The sequence below is a fragment of the Schistocerca cancellata genome, chromosome 2, assembly GCF_023864275.1.
Source record: "Schistocerca cancellata isolate TAMUIC-IGC-003103 chromosome 2, iqSchCanc2.1, whole genome shotgun sequence".
Lineage (NCBI taxonomy): Eukaryota > Metazoa > Arthropoda > Insecta > Orthoptera > Acrididae > Schistocerca > Schistocerca cancellata.
In genome coordinates, this window is record NC_064627.1 from 235844699 (window position 1) to 235861861 (window position 17163).

The window sequence follows — 17163 nt, forward strand, 5'->3', positions numbered from 1 at the left end:
TCAGATTTTTTTGGCTAGGGGATTTTTCAGCATCCTCCTTACAGTCCAGACTTGGCACCAAGCAACTTTCACCACTTCTCCAAGATGAAGGCTGGCTGGTTATTCAGCACATCATGATGGACAATGAACTCAAGGAAGCCTTTAACAACTGGCTGAAGCAACAGATGGTAACATTATTTGATGAAAGGATAAACAAGGTGGTGTCACAGTATGCAAATGGAATTTGGATGGTGACTGTGTGGAGGTACATGTAGGTACAGACTGTATGTTTTTATATGTTTTTTCTCTTTTTTAATAGCCAATCAAAGGCTAATCTATGTATAGACCTCAAAACACCAAATCAAAGTGACTTTCATAACATAAATTTAATGTATGGTGGCAAATGAGTAAAATAACATTCATGAAGAAGCAGGTTGGTAAAATAAAGGAACGTTTGAATGGAGGAAATTAGCAATATGGAAATACTAAGAAGAGATATAACAGGATCATTACTGCCTTAAGTATTTCACCCATCCAGAATCCAAGGTGACATGGTATGACGTAAGAAGATAAAACAATTTCTCAGATATTTACAGAGTATACTGGCCATATGTAATCTCTACATACAAGTGCAGATAATAGCTACATTAGGGCCCCACTGTATTTTTGATGGTTGATTTACACTATATGTATGTTATATGCTCCAGAATACTTGTGTGAGAATTCTTTGTTATGTAATAAATAGATGTTTCTTAATTCACCTAGCAATTTTTGTTACTTCTAAATAAAGTATAATAAACAATGGGAACTCGAGGTTGCTGAAAAGTCTAATACATACAAAGCGAATGACACCAAGAATGGATTCTTTCTGAAATTAGAAATGGATGGACCAGTTGCCAAGCAGCATTCACATACCATCATACAGGTGTGTTTTAAGTATGGAGTAAATGTTGCCAATGATGAATGAAGATTTGGAGTGTTTGTAGATCAATCTGTTATCATGACCTGTATTTTATATTCATTTAGGTGGGCTTCATCAGTTCACAAATTTTCACCTAACCTGAAATTGGGCTACACTACAGATGACTCTGTCACCATAATCAAGTTTTTTGAGTGAAACACTATTACACTTGAATCACAAGTGCATTGCATCAATTTCAAGACATCAGAAGAAAAAAAAAGATGTTCTAAATATGTAAATAATCATACACAATGGAGTAGTACATTGAAATTTTCCATGGAAAGAGTCGCATGTTTCAATATTCACTTACAGCTCCTCCCACTGAAAATCCACCATTCTCCTCTAGTACTTTTTCAAACTTATCAAGAAAAAATGGTATTGTTTCCTTGAGGAGAGTCTGCTTCCTTTCATCTTTCCGCAGAGGATCAGGCTCCATTCTGTACTGGAAAAGTGCTGGATAACAAAAGAAATAAGCATTATAACTGACTTTCCAAGGCAAAGAAATATAAATGAAAACAATACTGTTAATTGTACTTATGAGGGGATACCCCCCCAAAAAAGAAACTGGAATTATTTTTTAAAAGCTATATATTTTCAAATTGTTTACAAAACAACTTTATCCCCTTCAAAATACTCTCCATTACAACTAATACATTTGTCATACCAGTGCTTCCACTGTTCAAGACATTTTTGCAGCCATCTTTAGAATTGGCTGACAGCTCCTCCCTTGTTTTTTTCTTGACTTCTTCAATGCTGTCAAATCAGTGTCACTTTTCATGCGTGGAAACAAGCAAAAACCACACAGAACCAGGTCAGGTGAGTAAGAGCATGAGGCAGCAGAACCAAGCCATTTTTAGCCAAAAACTGTCTACCAGAGATGGCTGTGTGTGCAGGTGTGTTGTCATGGTGGAATAACCTGTCTCATGTCTGCCACAAATCTTCTGTTAAAGTTCACTGAACCAAGCTCCAAGAAAACCCACTAGTCTCTAACAGTTGATAAATAATCTGTTGGCAGTCTGTGAGCACAAGCTCTTGAATTTTTTCAATATTTCCGTTGATTCAGGCAGTTTATGGACATACAGAATAAGATTTGTCATCAGTCGACAAGTCGCCATTTTCAAATTGAGCAAACCACTCATGCACTTGATGGTTTTTTTGCCTCCCATAATGTCATCTTGGGAAGCTGTTTTCAACATTAAAATGGTTTCAGCAGCAATTTTACAAAGTAGAAAACAAAAGTTCAGAGCTGCACATAGTTCACTTAAACTTGCCATCACAAAAAGCGAAACAAGAACAAAACAGCACGAGTGAAAACAATCACTGCAAATGAATATAACAAGCCAGGTCAACAACATAGGCAGCACTGAACTGACAATGAATTGTGCTATACACACCTACTGGCAGAAATGCATACTACAGAAACTGTGCCCATGGCAATATTATTCTGTTTTTTCTTTTCTTTTTTCTTGGGTACCCCTTGTGTGTACTGAGCTGTCAATAGAAAAAAATATCCACTTACTAAATTGTAGAATAAAACTCCATAAGTAAAGTATTATGCAAGCACTAGTCATTGGAGCAGATGTCTTTTTACCAAGTACAATTTAAAAAGAAAGGACAGAAGATTAGGATTTAATGTCTCACTAACAATGAGCTAATTAGAACTGGAGCACAACCTTAGACTAGGGAAGGAAACTGGCTGTATCCTTTTGAAACGACCATCTCGGCATTTGCTTTAAGTGATGTAGGGAAAATACGGAAAACCTAAATCTGGATGGTCAGACAGGTGATTGAGCTGCTGTCCTACCAAATGCAAATCTAGTGTCTTATGCTTGTGTCACCTCACTTGGTGGACAAAGGAGAGGAGGAGATTATAGGGGATTATATTAATCTGAGACAGTCAGTTAGGATCCTGGGTGAAGGGGGAGACAGAACAAAATGGGAGGTCAGTAATCTCACTGGATATGCAGATGGATGTATTGATATGTGTAACACCACCCACTTCAGGTGAGGCATCTGCAGCAGGAATACTGCTGATATTGCAGGTTGGTCACATGAACTTCCATAGTGGGAAATATAAGGTCCAACAGCAGTCTCTTTCTCAGTTGCTATTATCTGACTTCACCTCTTTAAGTGCATTATGTTTGCTGCTGCTATTCACTTGGACTGAGTCAGAGTTGTGTTTTATAACTCTTCATCTGACGAGAATGTGACATAGAGAGATAGAGATAGATAGATAGATAGATAGAGAGAGAGAGAGAGAAAGAGAGAGAGAGAGAGAGAAAGTAGTTTATGTAGTGATTACATTGCAGTTGCAGAAGTACACCGCAGCCCCTAGCCAATTCATTTCAGGCAGTCATCATGTGCTGGCACTGCATACAAGTTTGTTACATGCAACAGTGCAATACATTTTGGTGAATTTCTTTGTCAATACTGGCACATCAGTTTTGGGCATTAACCAGTCCAGAATATTTTTGCCTTCAACATGTATTTTGCCTTTGCACCTTTGTCACATCATGAAGAACACTCCATTTGCTTATCAGTACCCAGTGCTGCCACTGATTGCCTTGTACACAATTTATGGCACTGTTTAACTGTTGTTTAGAGGAAGCAGTTGACTTTCAGGCCACATTGTTTTCAAGATAATAACAAGTTTGAAATTCTTCAGAGCTTGCCCGATTTCGTTGCCCATTAAGTATAAGGTTAGATTAAGCTATACAGACTAGAACAACAAGAAGTTTTGTCCCCTATTTCTTACAATCAGTGGATTTTGCCATTAGTGCTTGTTAGGAAGCCTAGAGGCTCTCCTCTGTTGAGTGGAGACTTTATGCAAACCATTAATATGCTCGTGTGGACACTGATGCTTAATTTTTATCTCATACAGATGAGATTTTTGGGATGAAAACTCTTTCCTAAAATTGACGTAGTGGAGGCATATTTTCAGTTGGAAGATTTTAGATCTTAGTCTTGAGCACACTGTTCAGACTCTATCAATATAACAGGTTGCCCTTTCCTGTGGCCAGTGCTCCCATATACTCCATACATTTCTTAAACAGACTATTGCAGGGATTCCTTACTCTCTGAATTATCTCAGTTATCTCCTGCTCACTGGTCATATGACAGAACAACATTTGTGCCAACTACAACTGCAGCCCTTGAACAGAAAAGCCTAGAGTGTAACTTTTTCAAATGTGCTTTTGCTCAACAAGTGGTCCTGTATTTAGGCTATTTCCTCAGAAAAGAGGATGTTTGACCCATAAAAGAAAATGTAGAGTCTACTCGGAATGTGCCTGTGCCTAAATCCATTAAAGACCTTCAAGTATTTTCAGGAAAAGTTATTTACTATCCACAATTTATTCCCCAGGCAGCCTCCATAGCTCACCTGCTAAATCATCTCCATAACAAGTACTTCCAGCTGCCAGAAGAGTATCTTCTGGCTCTTCAGGAGTTAAAATCAGTCCTCCAATCAGCACCCTGTCTTGTGAGTTACCAGTCCCATCTGACACTGGTATTGGCAACAGTGCCTCCCCATATGTCATCCGGGATGTTCTCAGTCATAAGTTAGAAGATGGTTCAGAGAGGCTAATGTTTATGCTAATATGCTTACTTCACCTCAAGAACTTATTCTTAGATTGAAACAGAAGCATTAATTATCTTTGGTGTCAATAAATTTTGCATTTTTTTTTATGGTAACAAATTTCATCATACTATCAACCATAAACCACTCTTGTCTCTTACTGAAACTAAGGCAAAATTCCCAGAGTGTATGGCACATTGTCACCACTGATGGACTCTCTATTTGTCAAATTTCCAATACTCCATTCACTATTGCACTTCCAATCAACATTCTGTCTCACCTTCCAGCATGTCTGGATCCTGAAATGGATCACCGGGAAACAATTTATTTTCAATTACACAGCCAACTGACATTTGTTTAATCAGATTTCCTTTTTCCCAGTGGCAGCATCAACTTTAGGTTCAGCAAGGTGTGGAGCTCCTTATGAAAGATGATAAATAGCACCAGGTAGCCATGACCCTTCCTGCAACATTGGGTGCTCCAACTCCTGCATCAATCCCATAGGACGCTTTCCAGGATGAAGCAACTGGCAAGATGCTACATCTGCTAGCCTTGCATGGATGACAAAGTGGCACATGGTGTTCAGAAGTGTGCTGTTTGCCAGGCACATCAGCCAGCCCTACTCCAGTTGTTCTTTCCATCCAGCGTCAGCAGAGCTGTGGGACCAAGTTCACATCAAATTTGTGGGCCCCTTCTAGGATCCATGTGTTTAATCATTGCGGGCTGCTCCTCTCACTACCTGTATGTCACCCACCTCCAGCAGACAGCAGCAGTAGCAACCAGGGTGGGAGCCTTGGAATGGATCTACACAATAGAGAGTATACCTCACACCCTGGTGACTAAAAACCATCTCCAATTCACAGTAGGTGGTTTTAGAATGTTTTACACCCGCAGTGGAACTAAGCATATTATAACACCATCTTAACATCCAGCCTCAAATGGGCTGGCAGAATGGTTTCTTCACACTTTCAAAGTGCAAATATTAAAATCCTTAGGGTCTGCAAAATTGGCTTCAGTACTAAAAACCTTCCTAGCTTCTTACATCATGCCCATCAATAACAGAAGCCTGATGGAGCTTCTTCATGCATGCTCTCACAGGACACTACTGGATCACTTGCTTCCACCTCAGAATGTGAAACAGACACAGCCACACCATTCTGTGTAGTCATGTCTGTATGGGCATATACATCTTGATAGAATCTGTGGCTCTGTGGCAGAACAGCAGAGTGTCAAATAATGTTGGTGGCTATAACATGTAGGATGCTGCACCAGCACCACAACCAACTATAATTGCAACACCCATATCAGCAGATTCTGTTGTTGGGGAGTCCACCATCACCATGTTGCAAACACATTGCAGCTCTCTCGCTCCTGGACCACAGAGGACAGCCTCCAAGGACTCCCTTCCTGCAAGCTGATGTGTATGCCCATGGATGTGGATCCTGCTTCACTAACAGTCAAATCACTGGACCCGGCATGCCCTATGGGGATACCACTGCTCCAAGAAATCTTTGGGCCTATGCAAGGCTCTCTGGATCCGGCACCATCATTGACAGCTTCCCTCTGGACATTGCCCAGCTCCTGGCCCCTTCCACATGTTGCCTTCTCCTACACAGGCCAAGCAGCTCGAGGCCTGATGTACTGGGTCTTCCACTTCGCTCTTTGTCTTGAACGTTAGTTAGGCCATTTTTAAATTTTATGACCCATTGACATACTCCACCTTCAGTGTTTATGTTGTCCCCATACACTTCACAAAGCTGCCGATAGATTTCTATCAGTGTACAGTTTTTTGCAGTCAGAAACCTTATTACAGCACGCACTCACACTTCGCGGCATTTTCAATTAACGCTGACATTTCAGATTGTCATAGTAACTCAACGGAGTACAGCATGAACCTCTCACTAGCACGGCAGGATGCCGACTGAGCGGCGGAATGCCATGACACCAAGATGGCCACGCTAGCCCCGCCCCTAACGGACACAAACGAAAACGTAATGTACTTTGTGGATAGCCCTTGTATATGGAACTAAAAACACTACTAGTTTGAGAAATGGGCTGAGGAGAGGAAAGAACGCAATGGAACACCATTAGGGACAGGATTGTGATAGTGTGGAATATGTTGATGCATACAGCAGTGGTGGAGGGAGCTGGCACCTACACAAGGGTAGTATGTTGATAGAAACAAAGAAAATAGTATAAGGGGAAGGACTGAGAGAAAGAAACAAGGAAATAAAATTTGGGTGTGAGACAAGCAAGGGTGCAATAGGATGATATAGAGTGAGAACTTGTTAGAAGCTGGAGGCTAATGGGAAATTGGGTCGAATAATTCTTAGAATGAACCATTGTCTTTACTTATGAAATATTGCACACAATAGAATACTGGACAAAAATAATATTGTCACTACATGATCTGAGAGCACAATGTTGGCTGTTTTAAGTTTAATCTGAAATTGGTGATAGTTTTAGAGATTATTCAAAAAAAGTCAATCATTTACAATATATTGGTTGTGCTTACACTGAGACTCTCTTTGCATTATTTACATCTTTCAGTGATATGAGAAACTCAAATCTTAATTATTTTTCAAAAATTATAAAAAAGTGCACATCATTATTGGAAACTTGTGAAGAACTTTCATTTTCAAACCAACACGTGCAAACAGAATGTGTGCATTTGCATGACTCTGGTTTTATCAGCTGAAGTAAAGAACTCAGAGTCAAGAGGAGAGTACAAAATGTTATGTACAGATTGTTTTGGGGATGGTTAAAGCTGTCCATTCTAACATCATGGATAAAGGAATATCTATCAACCTGTACTAATGGGTGAGGTTATAGAAGTGCACCCAGTCGGTGCTTCTTTTCTTGTATACTAATGCTGATTTGTGACAACAGAAGTGCATGCATCAAAATTGGCTCTGCTATAGTGATCACATATTGCTTTAATGTCCTTGCAGTCAAATTTAAGAGTAGTATTTTGATTTTCTGTTTGAAAACTAGGTAATACACATCTATAAGCAAACAATGGTAATAACATTTGATTATTCAAAAAAGTTGTTAGCTCCCTACCCATTTTTGCAAATATTCCAGGTATCACACTGACTGACCGGTAGTCAACTCATCATGTCTGTAGATTACATTTGTTGTTAGAAATGGCCATGTGTTTTAACAAACACATCACAGTTACATTTCTTGTTTTCAGTTATATATTATCAGTGACAGGAAAATGTGAAAAGATAACAGTTTTAACACTGAATTTCAATACTGTTTGAATTTATTTTCAAATAGTCATTTATGCCTACTGGTTCAGTCACACCACTACAATATGTACAACAAAATTTTAACTTTTTGTCTGAGTACCATATTTCATTAGCCTAGATATCAGATTATTAACCCTCACAAAGTTAACCTGATATGAGTTTAGTTTGCTGTCACAAAACTTTATTGTCTATGCTTTACATAGTTCAGTAATCTGTAAGAATGTTGTAGGCCTATGTGTGGACTCGTCAATAAACCCACTGAAACTTGGATTATTCTCAATAACTTCTAGAAAGTTGCTGCATTTTAAGCTTTTTGAAACAGAGTGCTGTATTCCTTGTAGATCCAAGCAGTAGAAAGAGAGGTGATAAAAATGTAGACAGTTGGAAGTGATAGCAAAGGAAATACATGGTGTTTCAAAATGAATATACGGGTTTTAAGGCCGTGTCGTCCTCCGTGGAGGATGCGGATAGGAGGGGCGTGGGGTCAGCACATCGCTCTCCCGGCCGTTATGATGGTATTCTTGACCGAAGCCACCACTATTCAGTCGAGTAGCTCCTCAATTGGCATCACGAGGCTGAGTGCACCCTGAAAAATGGCAACAGTGCATAGCGGTCTGGATGGTCACCCATCCAAGTGCCAAAACATGCCCGACAGCGCTTAACTTCGGTTATCTCACGGGAACCGGTGTAACCACTGCGGCAAGGCCGTTGCCTTCAATTATAAATAACACATCAAATAAGAGAGCAACTCAAACAATTTTGTTTGTATAGCTGTATGCAAAAGGAAGAGAATGGAAAAAGCCAAGAGTGACTGAACAATGTGTTGAACAAGTGAGAGACTTTCATGCGTAGCCCCAAGAAATCAGTTCAGAAGGCTAGTCGTGAACTAGCAGTTCTAGTGACACCTGTGTTGAGACTTAAGGAGACTTATCATTGGCAGTTGTTACAAGCTTCAAAGCCTACAGCGTATCGCTTATGTGCCAACTTTGCAACCAAAACATTGCTGCATGACAATGAAGATTTTCTGGATCATGTCGTCTTTGGTGATGAATCGACATTTCACTTAAGTGGAAATGTGAACACAAGTAATGTGTACATTTGGGGGTCAACAAATCCCCATGAGATGATGTAGCTGGAAAGAGACTAAGCTGAATTTTTCTGTGCCATATCCTGGCAGAAGTTTATGAGAAGCCTTTGTTTTTCGGTGAAGCAACTATTACTGGTATTTCTTATCTTGATGCTCTGCATTATGGCTCTTTTCCTCAACTGGAAGAAGCTGAACCACAGAACTTTATTTGGCAGCAGGATGGTGTGCCTTCTCATTGGCATAAATCAGTGCACGATTGGTTAAACGACGTTGTACCTTAACACTGCATTTCCCACAAGGGGCTGAATGCCAGAGCTTGCTTTGCATTACCGCAGGTTCACACAAGAGCTGACTCAACATGACTTTTACATTTGGGAATTCATAATGGACCTTGTATATGTGTCTCTGCTACCCACTGAACCACCTGACTTTAGAAACAGTATTGTTGCAACAATTATACCAGACCCACTGATCAAGGTTTGGGAAGAACTCCCACACCAACTCGATGTCAGATGAAGGGTGGTCCCACTGAACACTTGTAAGAAAAACTGCTTCAGTTGCTCTTTCATTTGATGTATTATTTACAATTGTAACTTGAATGTAATAAATGCTACAGAGCCTTAGAACATGCACATTCATTTTGAAACACCCTGTATTACTCATTCAAGACAGACACACAGTATAAAATAAAAAGAGTGTATTAGACAACTTAAACGGGACAAATTAGATTTTTCACATTTTTGTATGTTACTCCCTATCAACAGATTTGTATAACCATACTAAAGTGTCTTATTTGTGAGAAATGGACATGGAACTGTTACCAACAAGATTCTTTGTTAGTATATCTGTATCTCTATTTGATAGAAGACTAGACCCTATAGTATTAAGAAATTTCTCTGATACAATTTATCCTAAAAAAATTTAGCAATTAAGTGTAAATGAATACCTTGCTTTAAGTCAGAGAGAGTATCAACAAGTACATCACATTGTAAGCTTTCCCACTCATCTTTACCAGCCAGCCCATATTGCCTGGCAAGATAACGTGCTATGGCATTTGACTGGGCTACTTGTTTTCCATTTATTTCCAATACTGGTACCATTCCATATGGCATCCCTGTAAAAATTAAATTACACTTGAATTAGAAAATTTATGAGCTTCTCAATGCTTTCTGTCCCTGAGCACTTGATTAAATAAATAAATAAATAAGTAAATAAAATAGAAATAGAAGTTTGACATGTCAAGTTGCAGGCAGGCACAATTAAAAGGCACTCACATATAGCTTTTGACTACAGCCTTCATCAGTAAGAGATACACATCCATTCATGCACACACAAGCAAGCACACCTCCTGTACATGCCTTGGGCCAGGATGCTGGAGTTGGATCTCTTGTGTACATCAGGTGTATGTGTGTGTGTGTGTGTGTGTGTGTGTGTGTGTGTGTGTGTGTGTGTGTGTGTGTGTGTGTTACTAGCGAAGGCTCTGAGCATCTTTTAATCTTGCCTCTCTCTGCAGCTTCACATGTCTACTTTATGACAAGTAGCAATCTGTCTTTTCTTATGTTGTTGATATTCCTACCAGGAGTTTCCATTGTTTGATTTGAGGAATAGAAGTTTTAAATTTTGACTACAGTGTTCTCTGCTATCATGTTATGCTTGAATTTCTGATGTGTCATTGTATATCCAAACAGTATCCAAGCTACGTCTTTTTTTCTGTATTTCATAGCAAATTTACAAGCTTCCCAGGATTGTGTTAAATTTCTATGCACCTTTGCATTAAGTAAGTTACAGACTGCTGGAACTGAGGATAATACCACATGAGTTTATGGACTGAACCATTTAGCCTATAACTTGTTTGTTGCAAGTAAGTTTTTGTAAAGTCCATTTTTGGCATATGTCTGACAACAACATAAGAGGGTGCTTAAAAGTAAGTTACCAGCACTTGAAGTCTGTGGGAGTGTGCTACACTTATGACTCATTTTAAGGACTTCAATTTATGTTAACTTTTGGAGCAATAGGTCCTTGCCTTATTGCAGTTTTATGTATCTTCATTATGGCATATGAAATTAGTTTCCATAAAATATAAACTAGGCAAACCAAAAAACCGACATTGCTCTAGTGTATTATGCTGCTATCCCACATGGTGGCAACAAATCAGTGATTTCATTCACTGGATTATATCTAGCAAATGCAGAGTTGTGAGTGTTAAGGCTAATAAACTGGAAACAGGATTTGCAGAAATATCTTCCACTTTTTACAATTTACTGTGTTTAAAATAAGTGCTGGTTATTTCTCTCTCGCCATTTGAATTTTAGGTATATTATACGAATATGAAATGTTAAATAATTAATGTAATCCATCTGGAAAAAAAATTATTTTCTTTGCTCCCTTTTTTCTCTCTCTGAATATAGAATCTTATGATAACTTATGAAGGGAACAGTATTTCCAAATATAAAACATTTACTTACAGTTTTTGTCAATGCTCAGTATGCATTCCTCCTGATGCAAATTAGTATTACATGACACTTAAAGATGTCCTATGGTTGTGCAACTACTATGATATTACTGCAGTCCCTGCTGTTATGTGGTTTACAAGTTAACCTACAGTATTTGTGAGGGACACATAACTGAGTCTTTCACAGATGCTCATAGCAGAAACACTAAGACAGTAAACTGTGATAATACAAACTAGGTGATTAATGAGGCAGTCAAGAATCAGTAGAATTCCTAATGCTAGCTCATCCTTGAGGAAAGTCATTGTTAATAAATGCTTGTACACCAGTAAGGAAATGTGGTTGGGGCTCCATCCTGTTTCTAAATGAAGTCATTGTAATTATGAATGCCAACCAGTTCTGCAAAATTTTGAGATATGATGGGTCTTGTAATACTGATTTCTGCAAAAATCTGAGGTAATAAATCTTCTTAGGGAAACAGTGAATCAAAATATTTAGTGCTTGGGAGTCTCACTTATGGCTCAATTATTATATCTGCAGTCAAAGCCAGAGATTTTTATGCTATTGTTATATATCTCTTGGTAAGCTCTGTATGGCCAAAAGTCATTGATGAGAGTATTGATTAGTTTTTTTTTCAGTCAATAGGAGTATGAGAATATCTTAATGTAGAATGTTCACTTACATAGCGCTGATAGATTTCACTAATGTACTCACAGCTTAGCATAATTTATTTACACTAAAGAGTACAAATGAACATTTTATAACTTAAAAAAGTTGGGACCACACAGAGCAATTTAAAAGAGAGCTAACTGCAAATGAGAGCTATTGTTAGGAAATGCTCAATGGGACGTGATCTACCTCAAATAATTTGGTTGTCTGTGACATGGTTGTCAGAGCAAGCTGTTGCCATGCAGAAAGTATAATAAATAAAGTATATTGTGGACAGTGAAGAGCTACAGTATATGACCAAAATATCTGAACATCCAACAGAAAGGGCTCCGTGTAAGGCAGAGGGCACACAGACATGGTGTGCCATGGATGTCTGACGGCAATGTGGTGGGGATGTGATGCAGACGGGCATGGGCAAAGCATTCCACAGTGACACTTCCAAGAGACACAAGCCAGTTGTATCACAAATAGTGTCAAATAACTTGTCTTCATCAGACCAAGATAGACAATGCAGTGGACCTTTTGCAACTTATGGAAAAAGAGGAAGAAATATGGAATATTAAATGTAGTGAAAGAGCTGAACATGTATTGCAACTGTTTCCAGACTGTCTCAACAGTCAAGATGCAAAGGAATTAAAGACATCAGCGACCAGTCTCAGTTACGTGACTGGATTTGTGATTTCCCGTCAAAGAGGTAACAGTTCGTAGTAACTGATGGAAAGTCATAGAGTAAAACAGAAGTGATTTCTGGCGTTCCCCAAGGTAATGTTGCAGGCCCTTTGCTGTCCCTTATCTATAGAAACGATTTGGGAGACAATCTGAGCAGCCGTCTTATGTTGTTTGCAGATGACGCTGTCGTTTATCAACTAATAAAATCATCAGAAGATCAAAACAAATTGCAAAACTATTTAGAAAAGATATCTGAATGGTGTGTAAATTGGCAGTTGACCCTAAATAACGAAAAGTGCGAGATCATCCACTTGATTGTTAAAAGGAATTCGTTAAACTTCAGTTACACAATAAATCAGTCTAATCTAAAAGCCGTAAATTCAACTATTACCTGGGTATTACAATTACGAACAACTTAAATTGGAAGGAACACACAGAAAATGTTGTGGGGAAGGCTAACCAAAGACTGTGTTTTATTGGCAGGACACTTAGAAAATGTAACAGACCTACTAAGGAGACTGCCTACACTACACTTGTCCGTCCTCGTTTAGAATACTGCTGCGCGGTGTGGGATCCTTACCAGATAGGACTGACGGAATACATCGAAAAATTTCAAAGAAAGGCAGCACGTTTTGTATTACCACGAAATATGGGAGAGAGTAACACAGAAATGATACGGGATTTGGGCTGGACATCATTAAAAGAAAGGCGTTTTTCGTTGCAACGGAATCTTCTCACGAAATTCCAATCACCAACTTTCTCCTCCGAATGGGAAAATATTTTGTTGACACCGACCTACATAGGAAGAAACGATCACCACGATAAAATAAGACAAATCAGAGATCGTACGGAAAGAGATAGGTGTTCGTTCTTTCCGCTCGCTATACGACATTGGAAGAATAGAGAATTGTGAAGATGGTTCGATGAACTGTCTGCCAGCACTTTAAATGTGATTTGCAGAGTATCCATGTAGATGTATGGCACTGTAGGCAGTCATTATGCAATGTGGTTGCAGGAAAAGGGGAGGAACGATCGAACACATAGTCCTGGCACATTTGTTAGGATATGGTCACAAGTTACGACGTGTTCAATATGTGCTTTCAACTCAACAGTCAGTTGTAAACCATAACACTGCATGGTTGGCAGTTGCTCGCAGTACACCCAGTGAAATCAGAGCGATATGTCGTCGTATGTTAGTCTTCAGATCAGAAAGAGTTCAGATACAGCCGTGATGGACACGATCTTTGAGATGTCCCACAACCAGGAGTCACATGATGTAGGTCAGAGGTTTTGCACGGCCACAACTCTTGAAACTGCCTAGAGATGATGTAGGTTTCCGTAAGCACATCTCCACCTGGCAAGCGACATGTTATGTTACCCAACCTTGAATGAAAATAGAGGAGTGTAAACAGTTGTGTTCTCGCAAAACTGGGATGATGTTAAGAAAAACGGACAGAGAATGAGGAGGAGGAGATTAGTGTTTAACGTCCCGTCGACAACGAGGTCATTAGAGACGGAGCACAAGCTCGGGTGAGACAGAGAATGAAGGGGACTGTGGAATCACGCCACAGCCACATAAGCTGAGTGCAGTGGATGTTCCTGCATAAGAAGTGGCGGAGTAGAACCGAGTATGTGACAGTTCTGTGAATTTACAGCACCATGCATCTACATCTGCATATACGTCGTGAATGGTAGAGGGTACGCCTCATTGTCCCAGTTTCTTCCTGTATCATTCACGTATGGAGCACAGGAAGAATGATTGTTTGAATGCCCCTGTGCTTACAGTAATTATTCTCATCTTCATGACCCCTGTATGAGCAATACATAGGGGTTTGCAGTATATCCCTAGAGTAATCATTTAAAGCCGGTTCGTGAAACTTTGTTAATAGACTTTCTGAGGATAGTTTACGTCTGTCTTCAAGAGTCTCCCAGTTCAGTTCCTTCAGTAACTCTGTGACACTCTCCCATGAATTAAACGGACCTGTGATTATTCGTGCTGCCCTTCTTTGTATACGTTCAATATCCCCTGTTAGTCCTATCTGGTAAAGGTGCCAAACACTTGAGCTACGATGGGTCGCTTGAGTGATTTGTAAGCAATCTCTTTTGTAGACTGATTGCATTTCCCCAGTATTCTACCAATAAACCGAAGTGTACCACCTGCTTTACTCATGAACGAACCTATGTGATCATTCCATTTCCTATCCCTACAAAGTTTTACACCCAGGTATTTGCATGAGTTGGCAGATCCCAACAGTGACTCGGTGATGATATAGTTATAGGTTATTACGTTTTCTCGTTTTGTGAAGTGCAAAATTTTACATTTCTTAACATTTAGAGCAAGTTGCCAATCTCTGCACAATGATGAAATCTTATCAACGTCTGACTGAGTATTAGCTTCTGTCAGATTGTTCTTTATTATACGAGGTGTGTTTTTTTAGTAAGTACCGTTTTGAAATTATAAAAAGACATGCTAAGATATCTCAATAATTTTATTTTTACATTAAAGCCTGTACCTTAATCTACGCACTGACGCCATTATAGTCTGATTCTTCCTTGTTTACGTTGTGTACTGAGTGTTTAAGATGCCTCCGATAATCGTGAGTCCCGCCGACTGTGAAGTACGGGCTGTTATAAGATTTCTTAGTGCTAAAGGCCTAAAAGCGATCGATATTCATTGTGAGATCTGTACAGCATACTGACGTCGAAACAGGAAAAAATTCACATTCTGATTGCTTACAGTGCCATTTTTCACCTGGTGGAGGAGAGTGAAACTATTATTTTTTCAGCATACTCCACAAACACACTGATTAATCAACATAACTGCAATGTTTCAGCCTCTCGTGATGAGTACATCCCACACTGCAGTCCTTAGAACACCATCAGTTCAATCATAACCAGCCGATAGACCCCAAACCAACCACACGTAAAAATCATCTGGCATGCCGTGACACAGCTGGTTTCATCTCACTGTGTTCCTCATTATGACTTCTTGTTGGTATTGCCCTCTTTGAATTTCAATCTGAATGTGTTGCTCGCACTCTGCTTTGTTTTTGCATGCATGTGTAATATTGTGTGGAGTAAATGATTCCATATTTGTTTTTGTTTCATATAAAACAGAAACTAGTTTCGTTACATAGTGTTCTGTGGACGTTTGTTCCTACATACATTTCAATTTGTGAGCTGCTTGACGTGAATGCGTTGTGAGGGTTTTGTTTGTATTTTGCTTTGTTTTTGTTCACATTCGTTTTTCGCATTTTCTGCGTCGAATGGAGAACTCCTTGTTAGCTACTTTTGACAGAAATGGTATACAACTTTATTACATCTTGTCCTAGATGAATATGTATTCTGCTTTGAATGCTGTTGCTTTTCTCCACCAAGTATATTTGTGGAATTAGTGACAAAGTACGAGGGTGAATCAAATGAAAACCTTAAATTTGTAATAACAAATCGAAATTTCGCGCCGGTTTTATTCGGTTTTTGCGTAGTGAAGGTGTGAAACCTATTGAAATTCATCGACGAATGAAGGTTCAGTACGGTGATGCAAGTTTGTCACAGCAGCAAGTCTACGAATGGAGTAGGAAGTTTGCAAATGGTGTGACTTCAGTGGAAGATGCTCCTCGTCCAGATCAGGCACAACCAGATGTGACTCCACAGAACATTGCAGCAGTTGAAGCCATAGTGAAGGAAAACCGCCAAGTGACACTGAATGACATTGCAGCATGTTTCCAGGTTATTCATGGGTCAGCACACCACATTGTGCATGATGTGCTCCAGTTTCACAAAGTGTCTGCAAGATGGGTGCCACGGCAGCTGACCCCTGAAATGAGAGAACGACGTGTTGATGCTTGTGAAGAACTTCTTCGGCGCTTTGAACGAGAAGGTGATGGCTTCCTTGCAAGAATCGTTATGGGGACGAAACCTGGGTTTACTTCCACCAACCGGAAACGAAAAGAACGAGCAAGGAATGGCGCCATTCCTCATCACCAAAACCAAAGAAGTTTCGAACAGCACCATCAGCAGGGAACGTTATGCTGACTCTCCTTTGGGACGAAAAAGGCGTCATTTTGGAGCATTACATGCCTAGAGGGACCACTGTCACCAGTGCATCATACACAGATCTCCTAAAAAATCATCTGCGGACTGCAATCAAATCAAAGCGACGTGGATTGCTGTCAGCAGGCGTTCTTTTGCGACATGACAATGCAAGGCCCCACACTGCCCGTACAACAGCTGCAACATTCACAGACCTGCATTTTGAGTGTCTTCCTCATCCACCATACTCACCACACCTTGCCCCAAGTGAATTCCATATGTTTGGACCACTCAAAGACGCAATGGGAGGAAAGAAGTTCCGTTCTGATGAAGAGGTACGCCACGCGGTGCATGAGTGGTTGCGCGAGCTACCAAAAGAATTTTTTTCTAAAGGAACTTATGCACTTTGTAAGCGCTGGAGGACTTGCATTAAGTGTGGGGGAGATTACGTTGAATAGTGATACAGCTTTGTACCACTCCTGCACAAT

At 39.7% G+C, this 17163-nt stretch overlaps 1 protein-coding gene across 1 annotated transcript in view; it reads right to left on the reverse strand.

Annotated features, from left to right (window-relative positions):
- The window catches only part of LOC126161575 (glutathione S-transferase-like), a 370746-nt gene that overhangs the window by 18454 nt on the left and 335129 nt on the right, over nucleotides 1–17163 (reverse strand). Inside the window, exons 4-5 of the mRNA XM_049917515.1 lie at nucleotides 9802–9969; nucleotides 1251–1393 (exon numbers count right to left, since the gene is read on the reverse strand). Coding sequence (XP_049773472.1) covers nucleotides 1251–1393; nucleotides 9802–9969 — 311 coding nt within the window. The remainder of the gene's footprint in view (nucleotides 1–1250; nucleotides 1394–9801; nucleotides 9970–17163) is intronic.